This window comes from Seriola lalandi, unplaced genomic scaffold (genome assembly GCF_002814215.2).
Source record: "Seriola lalandi dorsalis isolate HSWRI2012SDOR001 ecotype SW California unplaced genomic scaffold, Sedor1 jcf7180002054561, whole genome shotgun sequence".
In the NCBI taxonomy this organism is placed as follows: domain Eukaryota; kingdom Metazoa; phylum Chordata; class Actinopteri; order Carangiformes; family Carangidae; genus Seriola; species Seriola lalandi.
Window position 1 is genome coordinate 1,636,564 of NW_019525114.1, and position 12,197 is coordinate 1,648,760.

A 12,197-nucleotide genomic window follows, 5' to 3' on the forward strand; every position below is an offset into this window, starting at 1 on the left:
CCATGAAAGCTGGTACATGCATTCCCAGAGGATGAATGCTTTTGACTTTGGTGATTGCCAAACTTTTCATCTAACATGACAGGTCAAAATGTTTTATTATTATTTTTATTATTATTTATATATTATATTTATTGAAATATCTAGCATCTAGATGCATTGGCAAACACCCATGGCACCTAAACAATGCACCCTAATGACGGTTCATGAGTTGGTTCTCTGACTTTTTCTTTGGCACCAACATGGTCAACATTTTAATTTGTCCAGTTTTTTGATTTGTGAATAAACCATTTCCCAGTCAGCCTCAGCTGTACTTTGTGTTACCTTGCTAAACTGTGGTGGTGAACCTGTTAAACATGACCCTCTAAACATCTGCGTATGAACATTATTATTCTGAGCATGTTAGCACACTAACACTAGTATTTAGCTCAGAGCACCAGACTCATGATTAAACTTAAGTTAAAGTGAAGACACTGTCGTTCGCGTTGAACTTAATGGATTTATTTACATTTTTGCACAATGATTAATAATTCAAACACTAAACATACACACACTAAAACATACTCAGTTGTAGCCATATTATCATATCAATTTCAATTTCATGTCAATTATCCATGAGATGGTAACTTCAGAAGAATCAGTAAATGTTCTGTCTTATTCAGAAAACAGAAGAGGAAACTTACTGTAGTCGCAGCTCCAGGAAAAATAGGTCAATAAATAAACATGTTTGGGTGCAGGATTAGCATATCTCTAATGCTGAATCTCAAATGTCCCTCCTCAAAGTCTTCTTTGCATGCGGTAGATAAATTCTAAAGTCTGAATCTTTGACATTTGTTATCAGTGCTTTTTGCATTTGTGGATTGTTATCAAGAGTTCTTCCTTTCTTTCTCTCAGTGTATTTAAACACATTAATACAATAATTCACAAAAAAAAAAAAAAAACAAGAACAAAACAACAAACAGATAACAACAGGTTTCAATTTGGCACCTTCCATGCATTTAAATGGAGCAGGCTTAGTCAGGAGTTCAGGAGCACAGTTTCATCCTAATCTGGAGGAGGAAGAGGAAGAGAAGGGAATTGTTACAACAAACAACAAGAGAGTGAGGACATAAGAAATAAATAAAAAAAGAAAGAAAAAACTGTGAAGGAGCTTTTACCTTTAACAGCGAGTTTAGTTGAACACTCCACCCTGCCCAGAGGGTTTTCTGCTATGACTGTGTAATCTCCACTGTCCTTGGGCCCAACTTTGAGTATCACCATGGAGCAGACCCCACATGTATTGGTGATGTAGTAGTTAGTGTTGGTGTTGAGGCTGATGTTATTCCTGTACCAGGTAACATAGGGTCTGGGGTTTCCTGTCACTGCGCAGCTCATGTAGCACTCGTAACTCTCTGGGCTGTTGTGGGTTTTTAGTGGAACGGAGAATGATGGAGGCGTCTCAAAGTTGCAGTCCTTAGAGGCAGGAAGGTTCAAAGAAAATGTCTCTGGAATGATTAATAGAAAAGCAAGAAGAAAGTTAAAAAGGTATAACACATAACCATTGATACATTTTCAGTGCTGTCATGTCTTTAGTGTTTGATTAATTTTCTTTGGCTCAACTAATTAAGCAATCAGTATTGTTTGCAGCGATTCATCTATATTCATCTACATCTGTTTGGACCTCGGCTGATGCCTTTTAAACTGCGTTAAGGCTGCAGCTATCAATTATTCTCATTGTTGATTAATTTGCTGATGGTTTTTTCACTTGATAATTGTTTAGGCTATGGAAACTAAATCTTCTCATGTCTTGTTTTGTCTGACTGACAGTCCAAAACCTAAATACATTCAATTTGAAATTTTACAAAACGAAAGGAGAAAGAAGCAAATCCACACATTTAAGAAGCTAAAGCAGCCAATTTTTTGGCATTCTTTCTTTATAAATGGCTGAAAAAAAATTCAAAATTATTGGCATTTAATTTTCCGTTGATCAACTAATACTAATTGTTCTAACACAACTTTAAATCACTGTTGTTAAACCTGCCTTTCTTTCTCTTCACTTCCCAGGTTGCTGACTCAGAAGGTTTGGACAACCCCATGTCATTCTTGGCATAGACCCGGAACTTGTACTGCCTTCCCGGCATGATGTTGATGGCCGTGAACTTGTTGTTGAAGAGATGGTCTGCCACGGTTTGCCATGTACGCTTAACAGAATCACGCTTGGTGATAATGTAGTGCAGCCTGTCGTCTTTCTTCTCATCTGGAGAAGGAGTCCAGGACACAGTTACTGTTCCTGCCACATTCTCATCCAGCTCCACGGGGCCTGGAGGCTTGGGGTCATCTAGAAACAGGTAGGAAACCATTTTTAGTATCTTGATGTGTTAGTGCATGTTCTTGCTGGCTACAGAGGGAATGCCTGCACACACACAGTCTCGCTCATTTCAAACTTTTCACTTACATTGAAGTCCACAGTAAATACAGAATGTAGCAGACACTAAACACCTTTGTGGACAAGATTTTGTATATACTGTAGATATTCTTCCTTTATCTAGTTAGCATGGACTTATTTTTATTTGCATGTGATACAAAGTCAACTTAACTTTTCTTAATTAATGGAAAGGATTTGTTTCTAAAATGTCAGACAGTTGTGAAATATGCTAATCAACTTCCTTGAGCCATAGGCCACATTCTCCAGTTGCTCTTTTTGTCCAATCAGTAGTCCAAAAACCAAAAATATTCAGTTTACATTGATATAAAACAGAAGCAGAAAATATTCACATTTAAAAGGCTGGAAGTCCCAACTGTTGAACTCAAAAAATTATGATGTGTGAAATGTTATTTTTAGTCAGTTGAGTAATTGATAAATTAACTTATTATCTTTTAATTCTGAATGCTAGAAATGTGGTGAAGCGTTTTGTTTCCTTCACACACTTTGCAATAATCATACAAACATAATGTATAACTCCACACAACCTTTGGCAATGATTTCACTTATATTTGATAAGGATAAGCATTACCTGTGATTCTTATCTCAACACTAGAGGTCTCTTGACCAACAATGTTCTTCACAATGATGGTGTAGATCCCAGTGTCATGGCGTTCTGATGAAGGGATCATTAACTGCGATGACGTGTCTGAGTTGCTAACGGTCACATGCTTGCCTACAGGCAGGCCATCCTTGAGCCATGTAATTGTTGGTATTGGAGAAGCCTGTCAACAACAGAAGATACTTTTTTTCTAGAGCAGCAGCAAAGTGTTTATTCTGTCTCTTTAGATGGGACATTAAATAAAACAACTTATTTTCGTATGAATATTATACTGAACCTGAAAGTTAAAGCTGACTCGAGTAGAGTTCCCAGCTTTCATTACCATGAAGTTCTTTATTTTCCTGTCAGTGAATTGAGGTCTCACTGTAACAATGTAGGAAGAGTGTTAGACAAAATTAATAAGAAAAGCGATTTAATGAAGGGAATATGTATCAAATTCTGACAGTAGGCAGTTCATCACTCACCTGGAGGAGGCATTGCGATGATATAGTTGTCCAACTCTTGAGGCTCACCTTTCCCACCCTCATTGGTGGCTACAACTCTTACCCAGTACATGGCCATAGACTTCAGACCCATAATAGTGTATGAGGTCATAATGATAGCACTAGAGTTACAGCAACTCCATTCTGGGTTTTCTGCTGGTCTGAGCTCCACAAAGTATCCTTTAGCCTCATCTTGGACCCCTTCCTCCTCGATGGGTTTGGTCCAGCCCAGCGATAAGGTGGTGTATGTGGAGTCTGTCACCTTCAAGTCGATAACTTTACCAGGGGGCTCTGAAAGATTAAGAACAGTTGAAGCATTGAGTTATCAAAAATTAAGCAGTGAGGCAGCAATGATATACAATAGATGATTTGGGCTTGTCACTCACTCTTTGGATCCCTTGCGATCACAAATTCAGAGGGTGTACTTGGCTCTCCAGCACCAGAAATATTGATAGCTGATACACGGAACTCATACTCGATACCTTCAACAACGTCCTTCACTGCATACTTTTTCTCTGTTGGCATGACAAACAGTATGGATAACGCTTTTAAAAAAATAACATCATTAGTTCTGCAGTTGCCGTACTTCCGTAGCAATTCGTAGCATGGTCAATAATTGTAAAATGTCTCCTTTGTACCTTTAATGGGCTCATCGGGTGGGTTGACAAGGCCCCACAAATTGCTGCCATTCTTGCGTTTCTCCACATTGTATCCCAAAATGTTGGTTCCTCCAGTATTAGAAGGTGCAGACCAAGCAAGATTTATACAGTCTTTGAAGGCACTAACAATTTTTGGTGTAGAAGGAGGTCCAGGGTAAGCTAAAAGAAAGATAAAATGGGACAACAGTCACTTTTTAATTGACTCACACAAAGTCCTAACAACACATGAAGTACTTGAGACTTCTTAAAAAAGCCTACCCTTCGTCCCTGCCTGAATGTCGTCGGTCTCCATCATCTCACTGATGCCTTGATCGGTTTCAGCCCTGATGTGGTAGCAGTACTTTCTTCCATGATCCACATCAGTGTCCCTGTATTTAGGCTCTTGCCCAATCTTGCCTAACTTCTTCCAGCTGTTTCGGCCAATTTGTTGACGTTCCAGGATGTAGTCGGTGATAGGCGAACCTCCGTTGTTTTTGGGAGGCCTCCAATTGAACTCAATGCAAGTTGACGAACTTTCAATTATATCCACAGGGCCAAGGGGTGGTGTTGGTTTATCTGTAGTAAGACGAAAGAATAACAACTGTGCTCATATCCATGTCTTGTATTATAGTACACATTGAGAACATGCAGTTGTTAAGATGTACAAACCTAAAACAATAAGCTGCGTAATGGCCTCAGTTGTTCCACATTCATTTTTAATCTTAATCTTAATTTCTCCTGTGGTTTTGCGTTGGCACTTTGTCAGCAGCAGGCGACTGTGTGAAGACGACTTCTCAATCTTGATATGGGTGTCTTCCAACAGCTCTTCGCCTTCATTGTACCACTGGATCTTCATGGGTTCACGGCCAACAAAGGACAGCTTAAAGGCTGCGTCTTTGCCAGATTTGATTATAACAGGTTTTATGAAGTCGGTGAGGTCATCAGAATTAATTCTCGGAGGATCTAGTAAAAAAATGAACATCTTTTCAAAACTGAGACTTTAAACTGCTGGGCGGAAAAGAATATTGTTGTATACATTATCACAGTGGCTGCCCTTTTGTGTTCCTTCAGTGTGAGTACCCCAAATCGATTCTGAATACAGTACCTGCAACATTTAGCACAGCTTCTGTTTTACGCCCATCAGCTTCACATCGGTACTTCCCAACATCATCTTCTTTGCAGTTTTTGATAATTAGTTTGCGATAAGTCCCATCTTTAACAATGCAGATATCATCTGTAGCTGTTATCTGAAATGCACACACACTCATGTAAACACACTAAGATCTCAGAGGGATAAAGATGAAAGCCATTACTCTATCAACTCTCGAGTTCCTCACCTCTTTCCCATCTTTGTACCAGACTCCATCACATTCCTCACTGCTCAGTCTGCAGACCAGTTCTGCATCAGTGCCAATGATGACAGTTACATCTGACAGTCCTCCGGTGAAGTAAACTCCAGGGTCTAAAGGAAAAACAACCTTACTGTTAACTTTGAACAGAAATACATTCAAAACATAGCAGTGCTTAGAATTTAATTTAACTATGTTCTGACGTGTCTCACCAATGACTGTATCAGGGACAAGTGGACCTGCCCTCACTCTCTTTCTTTTCTCTTGAACAGGGTCTTCTTCTTCAGTATCAGCAACCTGAGCATCTCCCAACTTTGCTCCCTTCTTTGCTTCCTTCTTTGCTTTTACCTGCTGCTTTGAATCAGATGATGATGTAGATTCTGCTAGTTCGGACTCTTCTTCCTCCTCCACATCATCTTCCTCCTCGTCCTCTTCTACATCTTCTTCCTCCTCTTCCTCCTCTTCCTCCCCTACATCAGTGGTTCCTTCTGCTTTATCCTCCCCTTCTCCCGCTTTTGCCTTTGCCTCCGTTTTTACCTTTGCTTTTGTCTTTGCCTTCGCCTTAGCTTTAGCTTTAGCTTTAGCTTTAGCTTTGGCTTTGGCTTCTGCCTCTGATCTAGCTATAGCTTCGGCTTCTGCTTTCTCAGCTGCAGCCACTGCGGCTGCTGCAGCTGCTGCTTCTGCCTCTGCCTTTGCCTTTGCAACCAACTCTTCTCTCTCTATCTGTATCTTAGCATTTTGTTCCTCAGCAATTTTCAGAAGATCGGCTCCACCACCTCCTGCTCGGGTTGTTTTGCGGGCTTTCTTCTTTCCGCGTGCATTTGGATCATTGTCAGCTGATTAAAAAAAACACAGAGTACCAGGATATTTTCATTTCTTTATGGTACATTTTCAATATAACGTGTGTTGAACAGTCTGAAAAAATAAAATTTTAAAGTTTTGAAATGTACCTTCCACTATAAGCCAGGCACTGCAGGATTTAAGTCCAGCCACAGCTGCATAAATTCCTTTGTCCAAAAGCATACAGTCCTTTACCACCAGTGTGTGAATCAGCATGTCCTCTGACACAATGATATCAAATTTGTCCCCTTGCTCCAGTGCGATATTCTTGCCCATCCAAGTAATCTTTTTCAGTGGTTGTGAGACGACACACTCAAACACAGCGTCCTCTCTTTCCTCTGCTGTCACGTCTTGAATCTTGACCAAGAAGTCTACAGAGGGAACTAGACAAAACACAAAATATAATAGCTTAACCTCTGGTATTTCCCATCACAGGACAACTCATGTAGCCTTGTCTTACAACATTAGAAGTATGTAGATAATTAATCTCATGCATCGTCTTACGTTTTAAATCAGTCGAGAATATCTTAACTCCATCAACCTCCACTTGGTATAATCCTGCATCCTCGGGGTTAACACCATTGATGCTAAACACAAACTTCTTCCCAACTTGCTTCAATCCGTGTTTTACCTCTGCGTCAGCATCAAAGGGAATCATAATGCCATCCTGTTCAAACATAAGTGATCACAAAAGTTGTTGCAGTATGAAGCATGCATGAAAATGTATTTGTGTTGCAGAGTCTGTTATATGAGTTTTAGTGCTGTCATTTAATTTATTAACTATTAAGAACAAATTTAAAACAAAACGGCTTACCTTATATATGAAGATTTTGCTGGTAGGGTCTTTGAGTGCCATTTCAAGTTCAAACTCTGCAGCACCAGAATCTTTCAGTTCAATGGGCTTTAGGTTGCAAAGTCTTTCAACAACCTGTAGTCATTGGAGTCAGGGAACAAAACTTACAAATATTAGAATTTTAGAGTTGGCATTACTTGTATAAAGACATTCTATCTTATTATTTTTGATTTCAGGCTGTGTAGGTGCTCTATGTTAAAATATAGATGATGCTGAAACATATCGTACCTTTTCCTGTTCTTGCTCCCTTTCAATCTTCTTTTCATTCAATTTTTTCAGCATCCCACGGAAGTCAGTAATGCCATACTCTCCACATATGCTCTCATAATCTTTCTTGTCTGCGCTCATCAACAAATCCCAAAACGCGTCATCAATTTGTGGTTTTGTCTCTTCTTTTGCGTCCATGTCAACCCTTCAATAACAAATTCAAATATTAATCACTAAGGTAATAATCATACAGGGCTAGATGGGAAAAAAGTGTCCTTTCTAAATTTACAATATTACTTACGTATTTTTTAAGGCCTTTTTGAAATCCTCAGGTGTCTCTCGGATAGCTATAACAACACAACAAGCAGCATAGTTACTATTTCAGTTCAATGCATGATTGACATTGCATTATTAAAATTAATTAAAGACTGTGTACCTGTTCTTGATTGTTGCATAGCTTTGCTCTTCTTATAGCCAACTAAAATGGAAGAAATTAAAGTGACATGAGACAGATGTAATTTATCTTATTTAGTTTTAATTTAATATATAGTGGACCTCACCTTCAATAATATTTAAGGCAGCAGTTACAATCGCTTTTCCATATTCATTTTCGGCAAAACACTTGTAGGTATCAGCTTGATCCACTGATACATCTGGAATCTATCAGTCAATGCATGATTAATAATATTTTAGTGCAAGAGGACCTACTGTTCATTCCGATTGATTTATTGATTTGTCAGTTAAGTTTAGCACTCTTGATGAACTGATGGTCAATGCCCTTACCTGCAGCTGGTGTTCACCAGAACTTGACTCAAACAAGATTTTGAATCTCTCATCAATTTCTCCATTATTTCTCACCCAGGTCACAGTTGGTGTTGGTTTGCCAGTAACTATTGCTCTGAATATTGCCACTTTTCCTGCAGGAAAGGCAACAAGAATAGTACAGCAAGTTTATTATTTTAGAGGCATCACAGTCAAAGGAAATTAATATGTGTAATTAGAGGTGGTATTCTCCCTTACCTTCTTGAATCGTCAGGGCAATTGGTTTCCGAGTGAAATCTGGTGTGCTCATGCCTTCAGGCAGTTCTTCCACAAATTGGGTGATCATTACTCCAGGCACCCTTGACCTCTTTTTAATCCTCACTGTGATTAAATAAGAATAAATTGCATCATTTATGAAGAACTTGAAGAATATTTCTATTGGATTAAATCACTTTGATAAAATTTAGTAGACATACTATGTCTCAAGAAAGGACAAATGCATACAAATAGTTTTGATCATGTAAGTTGTTTGGCAGTAACATACAGTTAAGGGGAAGTTTTGAAACCGTAAAGTTACTTACCCTGCCCTGGAGCAGTCGGCTCCTCATCTTTAGTTTTACGTATCTTAAACATCTTGACAGCAGCTTCTCTGTTAATGCAAAAGTATTACAATGCACTTTTAAAATACTAAAAAGTGAAAGCATTGTTTGCTTATATACCATCTTAATTGGTCTTCACTTTGACAGTTGCTGGACTTTTTAATAGGGTTATTTGTTCCCATGTCAATGCACATCTTATAATGGGATTTCAGTGTAATCTGGAGCTAATGTACAAATCTTGACCACTGTTAAAAGCCATAAGATTTCCCATTCCAGATAGTCCGAATCTGCAATGGATATCACTTATTGTTTTAACAGTATGTCCACTTTTATTTTATGTTGAGGCATTTTTAATAATGTCTATCCTTGGTGAGACAGTAAACATGTAATGGGACATAATTTATTCTTCTCAATAACAAAAAAAGTGGGCTACATAATACTGAAGTGTCAATTTTATTGTGGGAAGTCACTGTTAAACAAAGAGAAGGATATCTATATTTCAGGCAAATGGTGCAAGGTGCCATGAGTTGGTAATTCTATCTGGACCATAAGTGGAAGAATTCCTGTGATCAAAATACTTGACATTCCCTGTGTAGATTCCTACAAGTGACAGGCCTACTTTTGCCGGCTGTAGGTCACATACCTCATAAAACCATCTATCTGACTCAGGAAGTAGCTGACTGCAAATGTAACATTAGTTATAAACATCTTTGTATTTCGGTTTTTCTCTCTGTTTAGCCCTGACTTTTCTGAAGGAGGAAGTGAGAAGATAAAAAGATGAAATAAAAATGTGTCACTACAGGCAAATATTTTCATGTGGGTGGTTTTTTCTATAGTTGTCATTAAATCAAAAGTTTTCTGAAACTATAAAACGTCACATTGATGAAGTATAGTCTTAATCACTTTTAATCAGTTAATAATTAACTTCTGAAGAAGTACATAATTAGTCAGGTTTCATACTCCAGACTCAAAAGCCAATATATTGCTTTATGAGCAAACTTCAGTCACATCATGTCAAGACAGCATACAGGACAAATCAAATAATCATCAACGTGTCAGCAAGTAAAGAAAAATAATCTGTTATAATTATTAATTATTTAGTAATTTAATCATTTGTTTTACAAAAAATAAGATTAAAATAAGAATGATATAGCATACTGATATATGACATAAGAGCATCCCATTTTTAAAGAAACATAAACGTTATTTGCTTTTATTAAGATTTAATCTGACAAGTAGAATTTGAATTAGATTAAATATCATATATGTAAATTTCACTTCTACATACAGTATATGTGATGTAAACATTTTAGTGTATGTTGAATGGCCAAGTATAATGTAATATGAGCACTCTGTCCTCACTGGGCTTCTGTGAATCTTAACTTAATTTTAAGATCTCATTATGTCATCTCTGATCTCATTAGTCCAAAGACAGGAGCCTTTTTTTCTTGGATTATATTTGATAGCCTCTTAAACTATTCACATTAAATTTGATTAAAATAAGATTCAATACTTTATTGCCATATCAACATGATTGATTGGAATTTGTCCCTATTGAGCTCACTTAAACAAAGACAGATGAAGACAAGTATCACTCATAAAGGTCATGATAAATTAAACAAGTATAAAACAGACAGCGGGTAAAATCCAGCCCTTATGATAATCATAAAAGCATAAAACAAATGGATGAAATAGAATAAAATGAATTATGCTCAGTTCTGTCACTTGATGAAGTACCTGCAGATTTAATAGTTTTATGCACTTGGTACACTGCTGTGAAGCTATATTTGTCTGAGTGAAAAAATAGCTTTGCAAAGGGGTGTTATGAGTGAACTGATTTATGAATAAGTTGTCAGGTCCCTGTCTTAAATTTCTCAGCTCCATTTAATAGCACAGCACACACTTGTACTTTGTCGTTTTTGTGTGATAAAATGGCTAATTAGATATCACTTTAAAGCTCAGCAAAGTAATGTAACCCCCAGATCTTTGTAGGACAGAAGTGAAGGGGTGATTTTAGTGCCAAAACACAAATAAGTGTCCTTTTTTCATCAACTACCACTGTTGTCTTGCATCTGCACAGATTTTTCATCAAAATTGTCCTTTTTAAATGAGTTCTGCTTTTTAAAAATATCTAATATAAACATCACTATTCATTTCACCATGGTTCCGCTCTTTGTATTGAACTTAAGAAAAACTGGAAACATAAGTTGCAATCAGCATGCCATTTTAATTTGAACTCTGACTTACAATAACTAATTAGATCTCTGTACCATTTAAACATAAAGTTAATAAACATGCAATATTACATATATGCAAACTGCTGTCAAATAAGCACATAGAACATATACTTTTATACATACATGGGTTTATAGAATTAAGAGGATTTTGATGAAATACCTAAGCATCTGTTAGTAATTAGGAATTTTGCCCAGTATTGATAATTTCTACTTACTATTTTTTCAAGTAAACTGCTGTTCTCTGTTGCCAGCCAGGTTCCTGCTGATTCTTGAGTGTGGGCTCTCCGTTTTGAGAGGCAATAAAGCCTTTCAGAGACACTCAGAGCAACCTAACCCACTGCTTTTTCACCGTGGCTCTCAGGGATAGGTTTACTGACATACACTTTGGCCCTAAAGTGCTATAGGTTCTTGAAAAGGGGGCACCAGAGGAAATGCAGCAGTGAAGCTCTGTAAACCCTCCCTCCAAAGTGGAATTTAAGCTTTAGAACTGCAGCAGGGTGCTTTTGGCTGCTCTTATTAAAAAGGGAAGTCTCATGGGAAGTGACATAGAGGTGCCATGGGCTGAGCTGCCTCTCCATTAGCTTAATTGCACATGTAGGCTGCCTGATCCTCATCCCAGCATTTAAGAGGTAAGTGTCAATTAAATTTAGATCTTTTGCATGTTAAGAAATGTCAGAATTAATGAACCGTGATTTTCAAGTGCTGAAAGTCTATCCTAAAAATTAGACAATTTGCATGGATGTTTTTATTTATTCTGACACTGTTCTGGATTTATCAGATGAGAAGCAAACAAAACAAGCTGAACCTCACCTCATTCTGATACTAATGAGCCACAGTTATTTTGAATGTCTTGTTAAAAGGATGAGAAATAAGTTAACATTTATTTTAGCATTGCAATTAGAACTTGTCTTTGAAACTGAGAGGTGTCATCCTGCACTAGTCCGACATGTTTTAGCCTTGGGTGCAACTGTTGACCCTCTCTTCTTCAGTGACTCTAAACTTGGACTAATGTCTGACCCCACAAAAAATATGCCCAGAGAGGTAATACAAGAAGACTGAACATAAATTATTCACATAAACCTTCATGGAGGTGAACAAGTGGCATGGATTTTCATACTTGGTTATGTCGAGACTTGACACAGGGCCACAGTATATGCCAAAGTCTATCATCATATGTTTAAATGATGACAGTACTTTTTGTGATTTGTTA

At 37.6% G+C, this 12,197-nt stretch overlaps 1 protein-coding gene across 1 annotated transcript; it reads right to left on the minus strand.

Annotated features, from left to right (window-relative positions):
• Positions 1 to 476: 476 nt before the first annotated feature.
• Positions 477 to 12,177, minus strand: LOC111662337 (immunoglobulin-like and fibronectin type III domain-containing protein 1). Its single transcript, XM_023416168.2, has 24 exons — positions 11,203 to 12,177; positions 8,733 to 8,800; positions 8,410 to 8,532; positions 8,173 to 8,306; positions 7,950 to 8,049; positions 7,826 to 7,867; positions 7,691 to 7,736; positions 7,411 to 7,594; positions 7,144 to 7,257; positions 6,834 to 6,996; positions 6,440 to 6,712; positions 5,702 to 6,325; positions 5,478 to 5,602; positions 5,246 to 5,387; positions 4,810 to 5,103; positions 4,420 to 4,716; positions 4,141 to 4,320; positions 3,889 to 4,017; positions 3,485 to 3,793; positions 3,298 to 3,383; positions 2,991 to 3,183; positions 2,018 to 2,314; positions 1,155 to 1,481; positions 477 to 1,046 (listed from the first exon to the last, which is right to left on the minus strand). The coding sequence occupies exons 2-24, from the start codon at positions 8,782 to 8,784 to the stop codon at positions 1,042 to 1,044; spliced, it is 4,239 nt and encodes a 1,412-aa protein (XP_023271936.1). The 5' UTR covers positions 8,785 to 8,800; positions 11,203 to 12,177; the 3' UTR covers positions 477 to 1,041.
• Between the last annotated feature and the right edge of the window lie 20 nt (positions 12,178 to 12,197).